At 36.5% G+C, this 13,301-nt stretch overlaps 1 protein-coding gene across 19 annotated transcripts in view; it reads left to right on the forward strand.

Annotated features, from left to right (window-relative positions):
• The window catches only part of epb41l1.S (erythrocyte membrane protein band 4.1-like 1 S homeolog), a 113,655-nt gene that overhangs the window by 21,420 nt on the left and 78,934 nt on the right, over positions 1–13,301 (forward strand). For all 19 annotated transcript variants that reach the window (XM_041567821.1, XM_041567814.1, XM_041567818.1 and 16 more), the window contains exon 2: positions 11,368–11,561. In XM_041567821.1, coding sequence (XP_041423755.1) covers positions 11,379–11,561 — 183 coding nt within the window. In that variant the 5' untranslated portion in view covers positions 11,368–11,378. The remainder of the gene's footprint in view (positions 1–11,367; positions 11,562–13,301) is intronic.

Genomic DNA, 13,301 nt, shown 5'->3' on the forward strand with positions numbered 1-13,301 from the left:
GTCTTGTTTTTCATATGATAGTCATTCAAGTGTGCGAATCTAATTGTCCACAATGGGAGGCAAATGGTGCCAATTCCAAATGTTTCATGTTTGACATTATTCTTTAACAAATAAAGTTGCCCAAGCACTTCAAATCTCCTCAGGGGTCTGTTTTAATGTTGCTATATATGCCTTGAGATGTCCAGTTGAGTTTTTGTCACAGTTGAAGAGGTCTAAAGGCCAACCAAAAATGACCTCAAATGACAGACAGCATTCAGAGCTTGTAGTGTGAAAGGTGTAACAGATCTGTGTTATTTCTGGATATATGTATAATGTGTAAAGTCCCCTGAACAGTCCTTCTACCTCCCTTCTATTGAAGTAAACCTGCTGTTGAGTGTTGGAAGTTTTAGTATGGAGGACGTTTAACAGATCGATAGGCTTAATGGGGTTGATCACCTTTGTGTTAACTTTTAGCATGATGTAGAGAGTGATAATCTGAATTTCTGATAAATTTAATTTAATTTTTTATTATTTGTAGTTTTTGAGTTATTTAGCTTTTTATTCAGCAGCTCTGCAGTTTGCAATTTCAGTAATCCGGTTGCTAGAGTGCAAATTACCCTAGCAGCCATGCACTAATTTGAATAAGAGACTGAAATATGAATAAACAGATGAATTACAGAGCATTTGTTTTTTAGACAGGGTCAGTGACCAACATTTGAAAAAGGTCAGAAGAAGAAGGAAAATATTTCAAAAACTATAAAAATAAATAATTAAGATCAATTGGAAAGTTGTTTCATATGGGATGCACCGAATCCTTTGTGAAAGATTCGGCCAAATACCGAAACTGAATCTGAATCCTGATTTGTATATGCACATTAGTGGCGGGAAAGGAAAAAACTGTGAACATTTTTCTCACTTCCTTGTTTTGTGATGAAAAGTCACGTGATTTCCCTCCCCACCCCTAATTTACATATGCAAATTAGGATTTGGTTCGCCAGACACAAGGATTCTGGATTCGGTGCATCCCTACTTACTGTAGATTTAATATATATATATATATATACACACATACACTATACATAATATATAGTGAATAAATTACCCCCTTTTGTAAAATATAAGGATATTATAAGTTACCGAGGAGTTTCATGACCATATAAAAACACGAAGCCGAAGGCCGAGTGTTTTTATACAGGTCATGGAACTCCGAGGTAACTTCTAATATTCTTGTATTTTACAACTGGGGGTACTTTATTTAATATAATACACAAATTTCAATGAGTCATGTGACAGAAATCACATCAGAACTCACCGTTTATAACTGATGACATCAGAACTCACCGTTTATATAATTTACAAGATATTCATGGCTTTTGTGTATTATATATATATATATATATATCCAGAGAGATGACGGCACTCCAGTGTATAATCAATAAGGCAGGAACAAAAATCTTACTTCAAAGGTTTATTGTAGACCAACGTTTCAATTCCGTACTGGAATTTTCGTCAGGGTGAAAAACAGTGCATAACACAAACTACAGGGTTTAAATGTGAACAAGCAGCTGGCCGTGAAATTAGTATAGCCCCTGCTTGGACTCTAAAGGTGGGTATGCATGAGGACGTACCAGCGCTCCTGTGGTGTGCTGGGGCGTCTACACATGCGTTCCCACGAAGGGAGATCCTCTAGCACTAAGTGCGGCTAGATGGAATCTCCTGTCACGACGTCCTGGAGAGCAGACGGATCGGGCGCGTTGCCTAGCAACGGTAACGGCGCAAGGTTGCCACGGACGCTGGCGGAGACTTCCGGGTTTCCGGTTCACCTCTGCCTCACAGCGATATCGATTGTTGCGCAAACCACGGAGAGACTGGGTTCTTTCTCACTACTGTCTAAGCACTTGGATGTACACTACATACTACTGGATTGTGATGCGTAGCTCCCTATTTCCCAACACTGTTCACGTTCCCTGCTCACTGGGGGTTGCTATGGGACCCTAGCAACGGGTGTTTTGGCGCCATTTTGGGACATTTAAACCCTGTAGTTTGTGTTATGCACTGTTTTTCACCCTGACGAAAATTCCAGTACGGAATTGAAACGTTGGTCTACAATAAACCTTTGAAGTAAGATTTTTGTTCCTGCCTTATTGATTATACACTGGAGTGCCGTCATCTCTCTGGATATTGCTGTTTTCTTTAGACTGGCACCCAGGATTTTTTGTACTTATGGTGTGCGATTCTCATACTATGGGACTACTATATATATATATATATATATACACACACACACATATATATATATATATATATATATATATATATATATATATATATATATATATATATATATATATATATATACACACAGTATATATAGTACAGACCAAGTGCCAGGGGATGCAGGCCGTGTGAGTGTTCTGGTAATATAAGGAGGCTTAGCAGATGTTACAGCATATGTCAGTAAAGCACAAGAACAAGCTAATGCATGTCCCCACTGAACTTAATGAGTTGTGCTATATGCAGTCATAGTCCAGCTCTGACATAGTAATAACAGGCCTCACCAGAATGCTCTAATAACAGCTTGTTAGTGCCCACTAAATGACCTTTTCCACAAAAACGCCACACACTGAAAACAAATTGAGTTGCGTTTTAAAAACCTTTTAAAAGGGATCTAATTATTGCTATTGTGTTGCAAGTTCTATTCTAAATTTTTCTGCTTAATTGAGATTTAACCAGGTTTCTGCTGCCCCTGCATGATGAGATCAGACAATGATCCCCTACCTGCTTAGACTTAAGTAACATTTTTGGATTTGTTATTTTCTATTAACTATTATTATTATTCAACACACAAGATGTTGGTCTACCAAACTATTCAGTTTGTGGCCATCACCTAAACATGGCCATATAGTTCGGTAGGAACTTGTCGTGTATATTTTCTCATGTGAAGCATAGCTATGCTGCAGGCAGTTTGCAGAAGTATTCACTTTTTGTACATTTTTGATACCTTTATAGTTTCTAGTTAGAAAGTGTCCCAACTATTGCTCTCCTGTGACATCTAGGTTAATATGGTTGCATACAATTACCTTGACAAATCATACAATTAGCTTAAGTGCAATAACCGTGACTAGTGATAAATATTCCAGACAGGTCCATCAGTAGATAGACATCATGTGAATCAATGAGCTTTAAGGTGGCAATAGATGTTACAATTATGATCTTTCCTGCAACCAGATCGTTGGTTTGCAATACTTAGGGGCAGATTTATAAAAGGTCGAAGTTCAAAGTTAAAAAAACATTGAACTTCGAATTCAAAAAGACCAATCGAATGGAGGAATTCGACCTACTTCGAATCGTACGATTCGAAGTAGCGCTACTTCGATTCTAAGTTTTTTTTACTTCGACCTTCGATCTCACAAACTCCCCCAATTGCCTCAATACAGGTTCTAGGAGGTCCCCCATAGGCTAAAACAGCACTTTGGAAGCTTTTAGGTGGTAAATGGTCGAAGTCGAAGTTTTAAAGAGACTTTTTTCAACTTCGAATCGAAGTATGATTATTCCCTAGTCGAAGTACACAAAAAATAGCTTGAAGTTTGAAGTTTTTCACTTCGAAACTTCATCTCGACCTTTGATAAATCTGACCCTAACTGTTGGAGCTGAATTGTCAGGTAAACCGGTAGAAAAAATAGAAAGCACTAACAGTGGCTGATGTTCGGGTGTCTTCAAAGGCTCCGATCAAAATTTTCTTCTGTTGATAACGGTCGGCTCGTCTCCCGCCATATACGCACGGAATATCTCATGGAATTACGTTTCATACAATATTATTGGTGGGTCTATGACCACCTTTAGAGGTAATCTGTTGATAGGCGCAGAAGCGGTGATGGATTTCTAAAATAAAAACATAATTTTTGAACCTAACAAAGAATTTGAAGGCGTATTAAACCAACCAAGTGCTGTTTAAAATCAACCACCCAGAGTCAAGAGTTGAAACTATAACCAAGCAAACTATTTCTGTAAAAAAAAAAAGAGAATAAATAGGCATTAAAAACTCTCTGATTTTTTTAATGGCACTTTAAAAACATTTCAAGAGCTAGGTAATGGCGGACCATGGATAAAAAGTTAACTAGATGCTTGGTAAAGCCAAACAGGCATTCTGCTATTGTCTCAATAATATAGGCACTGCAATTTGCTGTTTCTTGGGAATCTATTCTTCTGCACATTATGAAATAATAAAGAGAACTAAACCTTAAAAATGAATGTGGCTAAAAATGCCATGTTTTATTTAGTAAACATATTGCACCAGCTTCACAAAAGAAGCAATGATCAGGGACTTCAAACTTGTCACAGGGGGTCACCATCTTGGAAAGTGTCTGCGACACTCACATGTGGTCTCAGTGGGCTCTGAGCAGCTGTTGAGAAGCTAAGCTTAGGGGTCATTGCAAATTATCAAGCAGAAAATGAGGTTTGCCTGTAATATAAGCAGATGCTACAAGGCTGCATATTAAATTCTGATGCTAATTGCACTGGTTTCTGTGCTGCCATGTAGTAATTATCTGTATTAAATTACTAAATTACTAATCGGCCTTATATTGTGACATTTCTATGTGTACTGTATATTGTGAGTGGGTCCCTAAGCTCAGTAAGTGACAGCAGCACAGAGCATGTGTAGTGAATCAGTAGAAAAGAAGATGGGGAGCTACTGGGGCATCTTTGGAGACACAGATCTTCCCTCCTAAAGGACTGTAGTTGCCTTGGGCTGGTACAGAAGCCTAAAACACAATGCACAACATTTCTAGCCTACTTCTTTAGCTCAGCTTTAGTTCTTTAAGTATTAACAAAATATTAACAAACAAAACTATGGTTTATATAAACAAGCTGTTGTGTAGCCATTGGGGCAGCCATTCAAGTACAGGCTACACAGTAAATAACAGAAGAGTTCTTAAGAATCCCATTGTATACTACAGAGCTCATCTCTTATCTAGTTTACACTTTTCTAACAGACAATTGCATAAAAGCAGGCATGGGAGATTTTAATTGTATTATAGATTACGGATGCCACAGTACTGACTAATACATATCCCATGGACGAGCTGAGAAGAGTGCTTATCTCTGCAGTATTTCATTCTTATGCGAATAGTAGGCTGCGTGGCTCTGGCTAAAACCCACCAGATACAGCAGGGTGGATTAATTCCAGCTCTTTCTGATTAGACAGCTGTATTGTATTTTTTCTGGCCTATCTAACCTGAAAAAGGTTGTTATTTATTGATGTGTATAAAAACAGCATTAAAATGCACTAAACATTAACGCCATGGTATGGCATGTAGAATAAAATATATATTTTATATATAAATAAATATATTGTTATAAATATATATATATAACAATAAATAGATAGATAGATGTGTAATGATTTTATGGGAACATATAGTGGAGTGTACATTTCTGGCAGAAAGAAATCACACGAAAATCAATCTTGACTGCCACCACTTTTTACACACAATTCAGGGTAGGAATTCTTTTCTACCTGTATTTGTGCTATTTCTGCAGCAAGTTATCCCAGGTCTGGTGTATATTAACATCATTATTTGTACAAGCAATTGGCTTTTTTGTTATGGATTATCTCTATGATGGCAATGTATTGCTTTAATTCATAAGGAAAAAGCAAAGCTTTATAAATACTCCATATATTTGGCATAGGGCAACTGCAGAATTCTGGTACCCCATTGTTTTCTAGCTCTGTGGGTGGGGCATACATGCTCCAAAACTGACCCTCTGTTGGTCATTGAATTGATCACAGCAACAAGTGCTGGGGTCAGTTTTCAGCAGTGTAGAAAACACAGCACCTACAGTGATGGTCTGCCACCCAAAAGGGGCACCCGGCACTTTCCGTTGAAGTTAAAGGGATACTGTCATGGGAAAACATGTTTTTTTCAAAACTCATCAGTTAATAGTGCTACTCCAACAGACTTCTGCACTGAAATCCAATTCTCAAAAGAGCAAACAGATTTTTTTATATGCAATTTTGAAATCTGACATGGGGCTAGACATATTGTCAGTTTCCCAGCAGCCCCAGTCATGTGACTTGTGCCTGCACTTTAGAATGGAACTACTTTCCGGCAGGCTGTTATTTCTCCTACTTAATGTAACTGAATCAGTCACAGTGGGACTTGGCTTTTACTATTGTGTGTTGTTTTTAGATCTACCAGGGAGCTGTTATCTTGTGTTAGGGAGCTGCTATCTTGTTGCCTTCCCTTTGTTCTGTTGTTAGGCTGCTGGGGGGGAGGAAAGAAGGGGTGATATCACTCCAACTTGCAGTACAGCAGTAAAGAGTGACTGAAGTTTATCAGAGCACAAGTCACATGACTGGGAGCAGCTGGGAAACTGACAATATGTCTAGCCTCATGTCAGATCTCAAAATTGAATATAAAAATATCTGTGTGCTCTTTTGAAAAATGGATTTCAGTGCAGAATTCTGCTGGAGCAGCGCTATTAACTGATGTGTTTTGAAAAAAACATGTTTTTCCATCACAGTATCCCTTTAACGGGGGGGGGGGGGGGATTTTTGAGTGTTGTTCCCTGGCTGCAGAGCTACGCATTGAAGGAGCAAATTACTTCTAACATTAATCTTATTCTCTGTGGCTGTCAACACATTCAACACAACCTCATTATACATGTTCCTAAAATCTTGTCCTCTGACAATTTTATATATATATATATATATATATATATATATATATATATATATATATATATATATATATATCTATCTATCTATCTATATATATATATATATATATATATATATATATATATATATATATATATATATATATATACACACACAATATTACATGAAAACGATCTGTTAATAATGTGTTTTACTGATCTACCTGAAAACATGTTACAAATGTTCAGCTGCAGTACAGGTAGAAGAGGAAATGGTAAACATCCTTTGGGACTATCAATGGTATTATTCATACTCTATACTGTAAATTTAGCCCCCTTCTCACAAAACTCCAAGACAACCTATCTGGTTTTGTAAGAAAGGGGCTAAATGTAGAGTAAAGAGAGGGAATATGGCTATCATTGATAGTCCCAGAGGATACTGCAGCTGAAGACTTGTAACATTTTCAGGTATATTCATGTAACACATTATTGACACATTGTTTTTATGTTTTATTTTGTAACACAGAGTATTTAAATTGTTTTCAGCAAGATTGGACACATTTGAGATTCAAACTGCAACGTGCACTTTTTGCATAACATCCTGATTACAATCCATGTGGGATTGAAATGCGTATATTTAAATGGTGTGTATTAAAAGAAATTTTTTTATCTGCCTATATATATAATTTTTTCCCCCTCTACTTAGTTCTGGTAGTTTTACATATTATTTATCCCAGTTACATTTCCTCTTGCCTGTATACCTTTGTGCACAAATGAGTGAAGAATTCTCTACTCCCTAAAGTTTTTAGGATGCAATGCAGTTATTGTGCCTTAACCCATCAGATCTCCCTCCCTTTATGCTGCCATCTCTTGTTTCTTTGATCACCTTCAGGGTGGTATCACCTAATATTCTATATCTGGCTTATTTAGTTCTTGGCTTTCAAGGACTCATTGTACTGGATTGAACACGCATAGAATAGGAATGTAGGAGTAATAGAGGAATAGGAAAAATTGAGGCAGAAAGTTTTGCTATTGTTGTTTAGAGTATTTTTTGCATTATATATATTTATTACACTCTAATTGATTTGCTGTGTGTTAATACTAATGATTTATGGGGATCTCGGACGTCTCTTATACCTACCCAGTTTTTTTTTTTATGCTCAGTACATGTGCTTAGTGTGTGTTTCCCTTGGCTTATTGGGAGCTGTGTTTTAATTCTATTGCTTTATATTATCTTGTATTGCTTTATATTATCTTGGTAAGTCAATGATGGGAAGGAGCAGATCAGTGAAACAACCAGTGCATGGACAGGTACTTGTCTCCCTTTTTAATCACATGATCCATTCACAGCAACAGAGAGGAGACTTTAGGCTACTTCAGAAAGTAGTTGTGCCATATGTTTCCCCGGCAAAGATTCTCATGCTAGCCACTGGAAAGGAAACACAGGGATGTTTTGTTGGCCCTGAAATGTTTTTTTACTGGCAGTAATGGAATTAGGATCGACAGGGCCTCTGTGCAGGCAAAGAAGCCGCCCTCCTTTGCATTAGCGGAGCTTCCAGGAGCCCCCAGGGGGGGGGTGCAAGCTCAGATGTGACCACACCCCTCGTAGTTTTGCCCCTGTCCATTGGCAGAAAAGTAAATCACTTGTTGGAAAACATACTAATAGCTAAGTCGTCCAAAGATTCTTCATCAGGCAAACAAATGGCTGACAATTTACTTTTTTTGCTAGCGGGAAAGCATTTTGGGGAGATTTTTTGTCCCCAGTACCACAGATTTAAACATGGGCAACAAATCTCCCCATGTACCAGTCGCCTAAGAGGTGCAGACAATTTACACAAATATATAACCAAATGGGACAAAACAGCAGAGTCCTGCACTTTGTACCATGTCTTGTGTGTTGCACCCTCATACACAACTCTTTTGTAAGTGTTCAGCAGTAGTGTAAACAGAAGGGAGAGAAGGTGGGAGGCCCATGTGCAGCCCCTGAAATGCATCTAGCATGTGCTAAATTTTGTATGGTAGCAACTTTGTACCCCTCAGCCCTGCATCACCTTTGACTGTAGCATTACTTAATGAACCCTTAAGTGTGAATGGTTTTGCAAGTGAAGATGTAGTGTTATTTACCATTGAGCAGTAAAGAGAAATAGCTTCTAGTGTTTATAAGTATCCTTACCATGACAATATATTGGGGTATGAACTAAATAGCACTGTTTATTTTGTTTAACTCAACTCGGCAATGTTTTATACTGTATGAATCTTGTTCCACTAGGACTTTATTTGCTCCCTTTTCCCCCGCTCCTTTCCTGAATTTCATTAGTTACTTGGCAATTACAGTGAGAAATATGTCACTTTTTCCCACTGATCCATTAATGCCTGGTTTAAAAGGTTACTTGCGTCATTGTGTATTCTTGTAATTCTCATTTTAATGTAAGGCTTTGGAGAAAAGGTGCAATCTGATATTTGTAACATGGTTAGCTTCTGAATCATTGGGGCCGCTTTATTTAGAATAAATTTTATTTCCCATTTTAAGAAGCTCAGTCTTGACATTTAACTGAGGTCTTGTGTTTATCTCCTTTTTCTTTTTTCTTGTTTTTTGCCATGCTGTTTGCACAACTGCAAATTAGTCAAAGAGAATGTCGGTTAAAATGAATACACTAAAATTAGGGAAAAGTTTGTGTTGCTGTGAACTCTGCCACACCTACATGTGGCCTTCAAAGTGCTATCCAATGTGTTTAACATTTAATTATATCACTTGTTCAGTACTGTTTTGTTCTGGCTGCAGATTTTAAGATGAGAGGTTCTAAAATGAAACTGACCATACACTAGCCAATAAAAGCTGTTTGCTCAGGCCCTGTAGACCAAGTTTGCACTGTATTGGCCCTTATATGGGGACCTGTCTGATATTTGGACAGAATTCAGCCTGATATCTATTGGCCAGGTTCCGAATTCCTATTTAGTCAGGACCGTATTGGCATGCTGTTGTTGCCCTCTCCCCTGGGGTCTACCTTGGCCCACTGTATTTGGCCCACTGTATTGATGAGCAGACAGTGGACAGTGTATGGCCAAATATGACTTTTTTGCAAAAAAAAGGTGTTTCACCCAATATGACTTTTTGCAATAAGGGGCAACTAGCAAATTCAGTGGAAATGGCAACAAAATGATGTGCCCACCTCTACTTGAAGTTTAAGTCGGTTCAGCCAACTTGTTTATATCATAAAGTAATATTACTTGCTCCGATTGGTCCTAACCTGCTCTCTTTAGGATATGACATGTCCCTTCTTAAAGTTCTTGAATAAAGACTACCTTACCTAGATAAAGACACTTTGGTAGGCATTATACCCAATAAGTCACTAAAGGGAGAAATCATTTTACAGGCTTTGTTAATACTGTCTCTGCTTTAATGTAGCTCCTTGGCCTTTGTGTGTCCAGGTTAAAAGGTTTGTTCACCTTCAGTTTCAGAAAGTTCCCCAGAAATAAAGACTTTTTCCTATTACTCTATATTCTATGTCTATCTTTATTCCTCTCTCTGTTTATCTTTATTTTCTATGTGTGACCATTTTTCTAATATTGAAGTGGAAAGTTAAATTTTTTCACTTTGTAAAGCAGCTCTGGGGGGAGTCGCCGAATTTAGTTGATACATTTCTTATCTTTGTCCCTGCTGAGCAGAATCCTTGGGTTTCAATAAAGGCGGCTGTTATTGATACAATAGTTGCTAGTACTCCAGAGATGATGCTGAAATATGTATCAACTAAATGTTGAAAAAATGCAGTTTAGTGTCTGCGCCTGAATTACTGAGCTGCCAGACAGAAACACTAGAGACAGGGATATTAAACTTTAAACTTAGATTTTGGAACAGTGGTAAAAAATAGAGGATGGAAGCAATTGAAAAAAGTCTTTATTTCTGGTTAACAATCTGAAAATCCCTTTTAATGTATTCCTTTTAATGTATTACACATTTTGCAGTGTGGGGTGTGCAGGCTGGGCCATGTGTTAAATGAACAGTAACTTCAAAAAGTGTGTTAAAGTAATAAAAATATAATGCAGTGTTGTCCTGCACTGGTAAAACTGGAGTGTTTATTGTTTATATAAATAAGCTGCTGTGTAGCAATGGGGGCAGACATTAAAATGAGAAAAGGCTCAGGTTACACAGCAGATAACATAACGGTGTTATCTGTTATCCACTATTTAACCTGTACCATATAGACTTTTTTTTTTAATTTCCACCATTGCTACACAGCAGCTTGTTTATATGAACTATAGTAGTGTTTCTGACACATCAGTTTTACCAGTGCAGGGCAACACTAAATTATATTTTTATTACTTTAAAACACTAATTTGTTAGTTTAATTTCAGGCATTTTGACTTCTCATGGGTTTGTTTCCATCTTTCCTACATTCATTCTATAGCAATGACTGATCTAAAACCATAAAAATGTATAACATATAATATATTCATCCTTTTTAAATTTGACTGTTTGTGTTCAGCTGCCAAAAATCACTGTGTAGCTCTCTGGCCATATAAAAAGCACAAACCCTTTTATCCAGGTCATTGAATTCCAATGTGCCTTATTATTATATATCAAAGTAGAATGTACTATAACTGACTGCATCACTAAGGATTAATTGGAAAACATTTGTGTACTGTTAATCTATTACATCCCGTCATTGACTGATCATTTTCAGGATTTTAGATTTAGTTAAACTCATATTAAATGTTCTTCTTTGGCAGAAAAACAAATCATGACCTCAGAAACTGGTTCCGAGTCAGATTCCAAGAAGGACCAGGAAAAAGACCAACAAAATCCGGCACAGAAGGGGGTTTCTGGAACTCAACAGGGGCAGCAAGACGGAGAAGATCACGAAAACCTTCTGGAAAACATTCCAGCTGCTGCTGCACACAGCACCCCACTGAAAGCTGAGAAGGTAATTGTAATATTAAAGTATAATGAGACTCCCACCTTGGTCATTTAGTGTTCTCACATGTAGGCACGGGGGCATATAAACATTAGGCATTCCCAAAAATAAAGCTTAGCTTATTTGTTAAATAAATAAATAAATGCCTTTGTGGAAGCCTCTAGCCCTGGAAATTCCAGATATTGGCAGCATTTCTTTCCCTATAAATAGCTCTTCTGCAAAGACATTGGGTCATTGTAGGGATATTAAAGTGTGATGTAATCTAATTATATTTTTGGGCCAGCTTGCAAATGTGCACTCTGTCAGCCTCCTGGGAGAGCAGGATTACAGCAGTGTTATTCTGGGAGACAAATGCATTAATCATGATTCTTCTCTGAACTATTCAAGCATTCAAAACATATTGGCGACGAGCTGCACTAATTAAAAGCAGGTATAACTGTGTTAAAGGTTGTATAATATTTGGGCCAATGTTTTTATAAAAACCTACTTTAGTGCCTGCTAGCTCTCCAGAGTAGGCATTTCAACTTCATTGCAGAGAATAAGCCCTACTGGTGCTCAGAGATTAGTCTAAAGAGATTACCTTTGGCATTTTTTCTTATCCACAGTTTAGTCTATTTTTTAAGTAGTAGTAATTAAATGTTTATGTATTTGTTGTTTTATATAACTGTACACAGTAGTTGTGTTTGTTAAAATCACATAATTTCATATGGTGATCTCTACCATCTAAATATATGTGTATATATATATATATATATATATATATATATATATGTATATATATATATATATGTATATATATATATATATATATATATATATATATATATATATATATATATATATGTATATATATATATATATATATGTATATATATATATATATATGTATATATATATATATATGTATATATATATATATGTATATATGTATATATATATATATGTATATATATATATATATATATATATATATATATATATGTATATATATATATATATATATATATATATGTGTATATATATATATATATATATATATATATAATTATAAATGTACCTACACTCATAAAGTCAAGGTTATAATCACACCACTACTCATCCTTGTCTCCTGGGTGCAACTGATGGCAAAAGTCCCTTGCTGTCGATATACAGCTACTGAATTATCACAGTGAGGTTTGGTTTCTGAAGGTGCATCTTTAAGGGCCTGGCCACACGAGCAGATTTGGGGGGAGATTAGTTGCCAGGCGACAAATCTCCTCTTCTTCGCGGCGACTAATCTTATAACTAAATAGGTGGCTAAATGGCTAAATAGCATTATAATACATTCAGTAATTGAAGAATACGTTCCATTGAAATCATACCGGTGTTGAAAAGTGTTCACTTCATCCAATCACTTCAGCTATGAAATATAGAAAGATGAATGACATTCTATTAGCTCTCTTTTTTTTTTCTTCTCTCTCTTTTCAGGTATTCAGTGCACTTAATATTCTCATCCCCTTTATTTCAGAGTCAGTCATAGTGGATGGATAACCACAATTCCTTCATCTATCTCTCATCTCTTAAATGAAATATCCCTGTAATGTCTCTTAAGTCTATCAATGCATTTCAGTTGAGTTAGTTGACTTCATAGGATTCAATTATTTCTGAATACCTTGTGATGAGTAGAAAAAATGTAATAACCAGCTGTGATTTAGATCTTTTTAAGAATTGTGGTAATTTATTCTAACAGTATCTAGGAAAGGCATCTAA

Source organism: Xenopus laevis, chromosome 6S (genome assembly GCF_017654675.1).
Source record: "Xenopus laevis strain J_2021 chromosome 6S, Xenopus_laevis_v10.1, whole genome shotgun sequence".
Lineage (NCBI taxonomy): Eukaryota > Metazoa > Chordata > Amphibia > Anura > Pipidae > Xenopus > Xenopus laevis.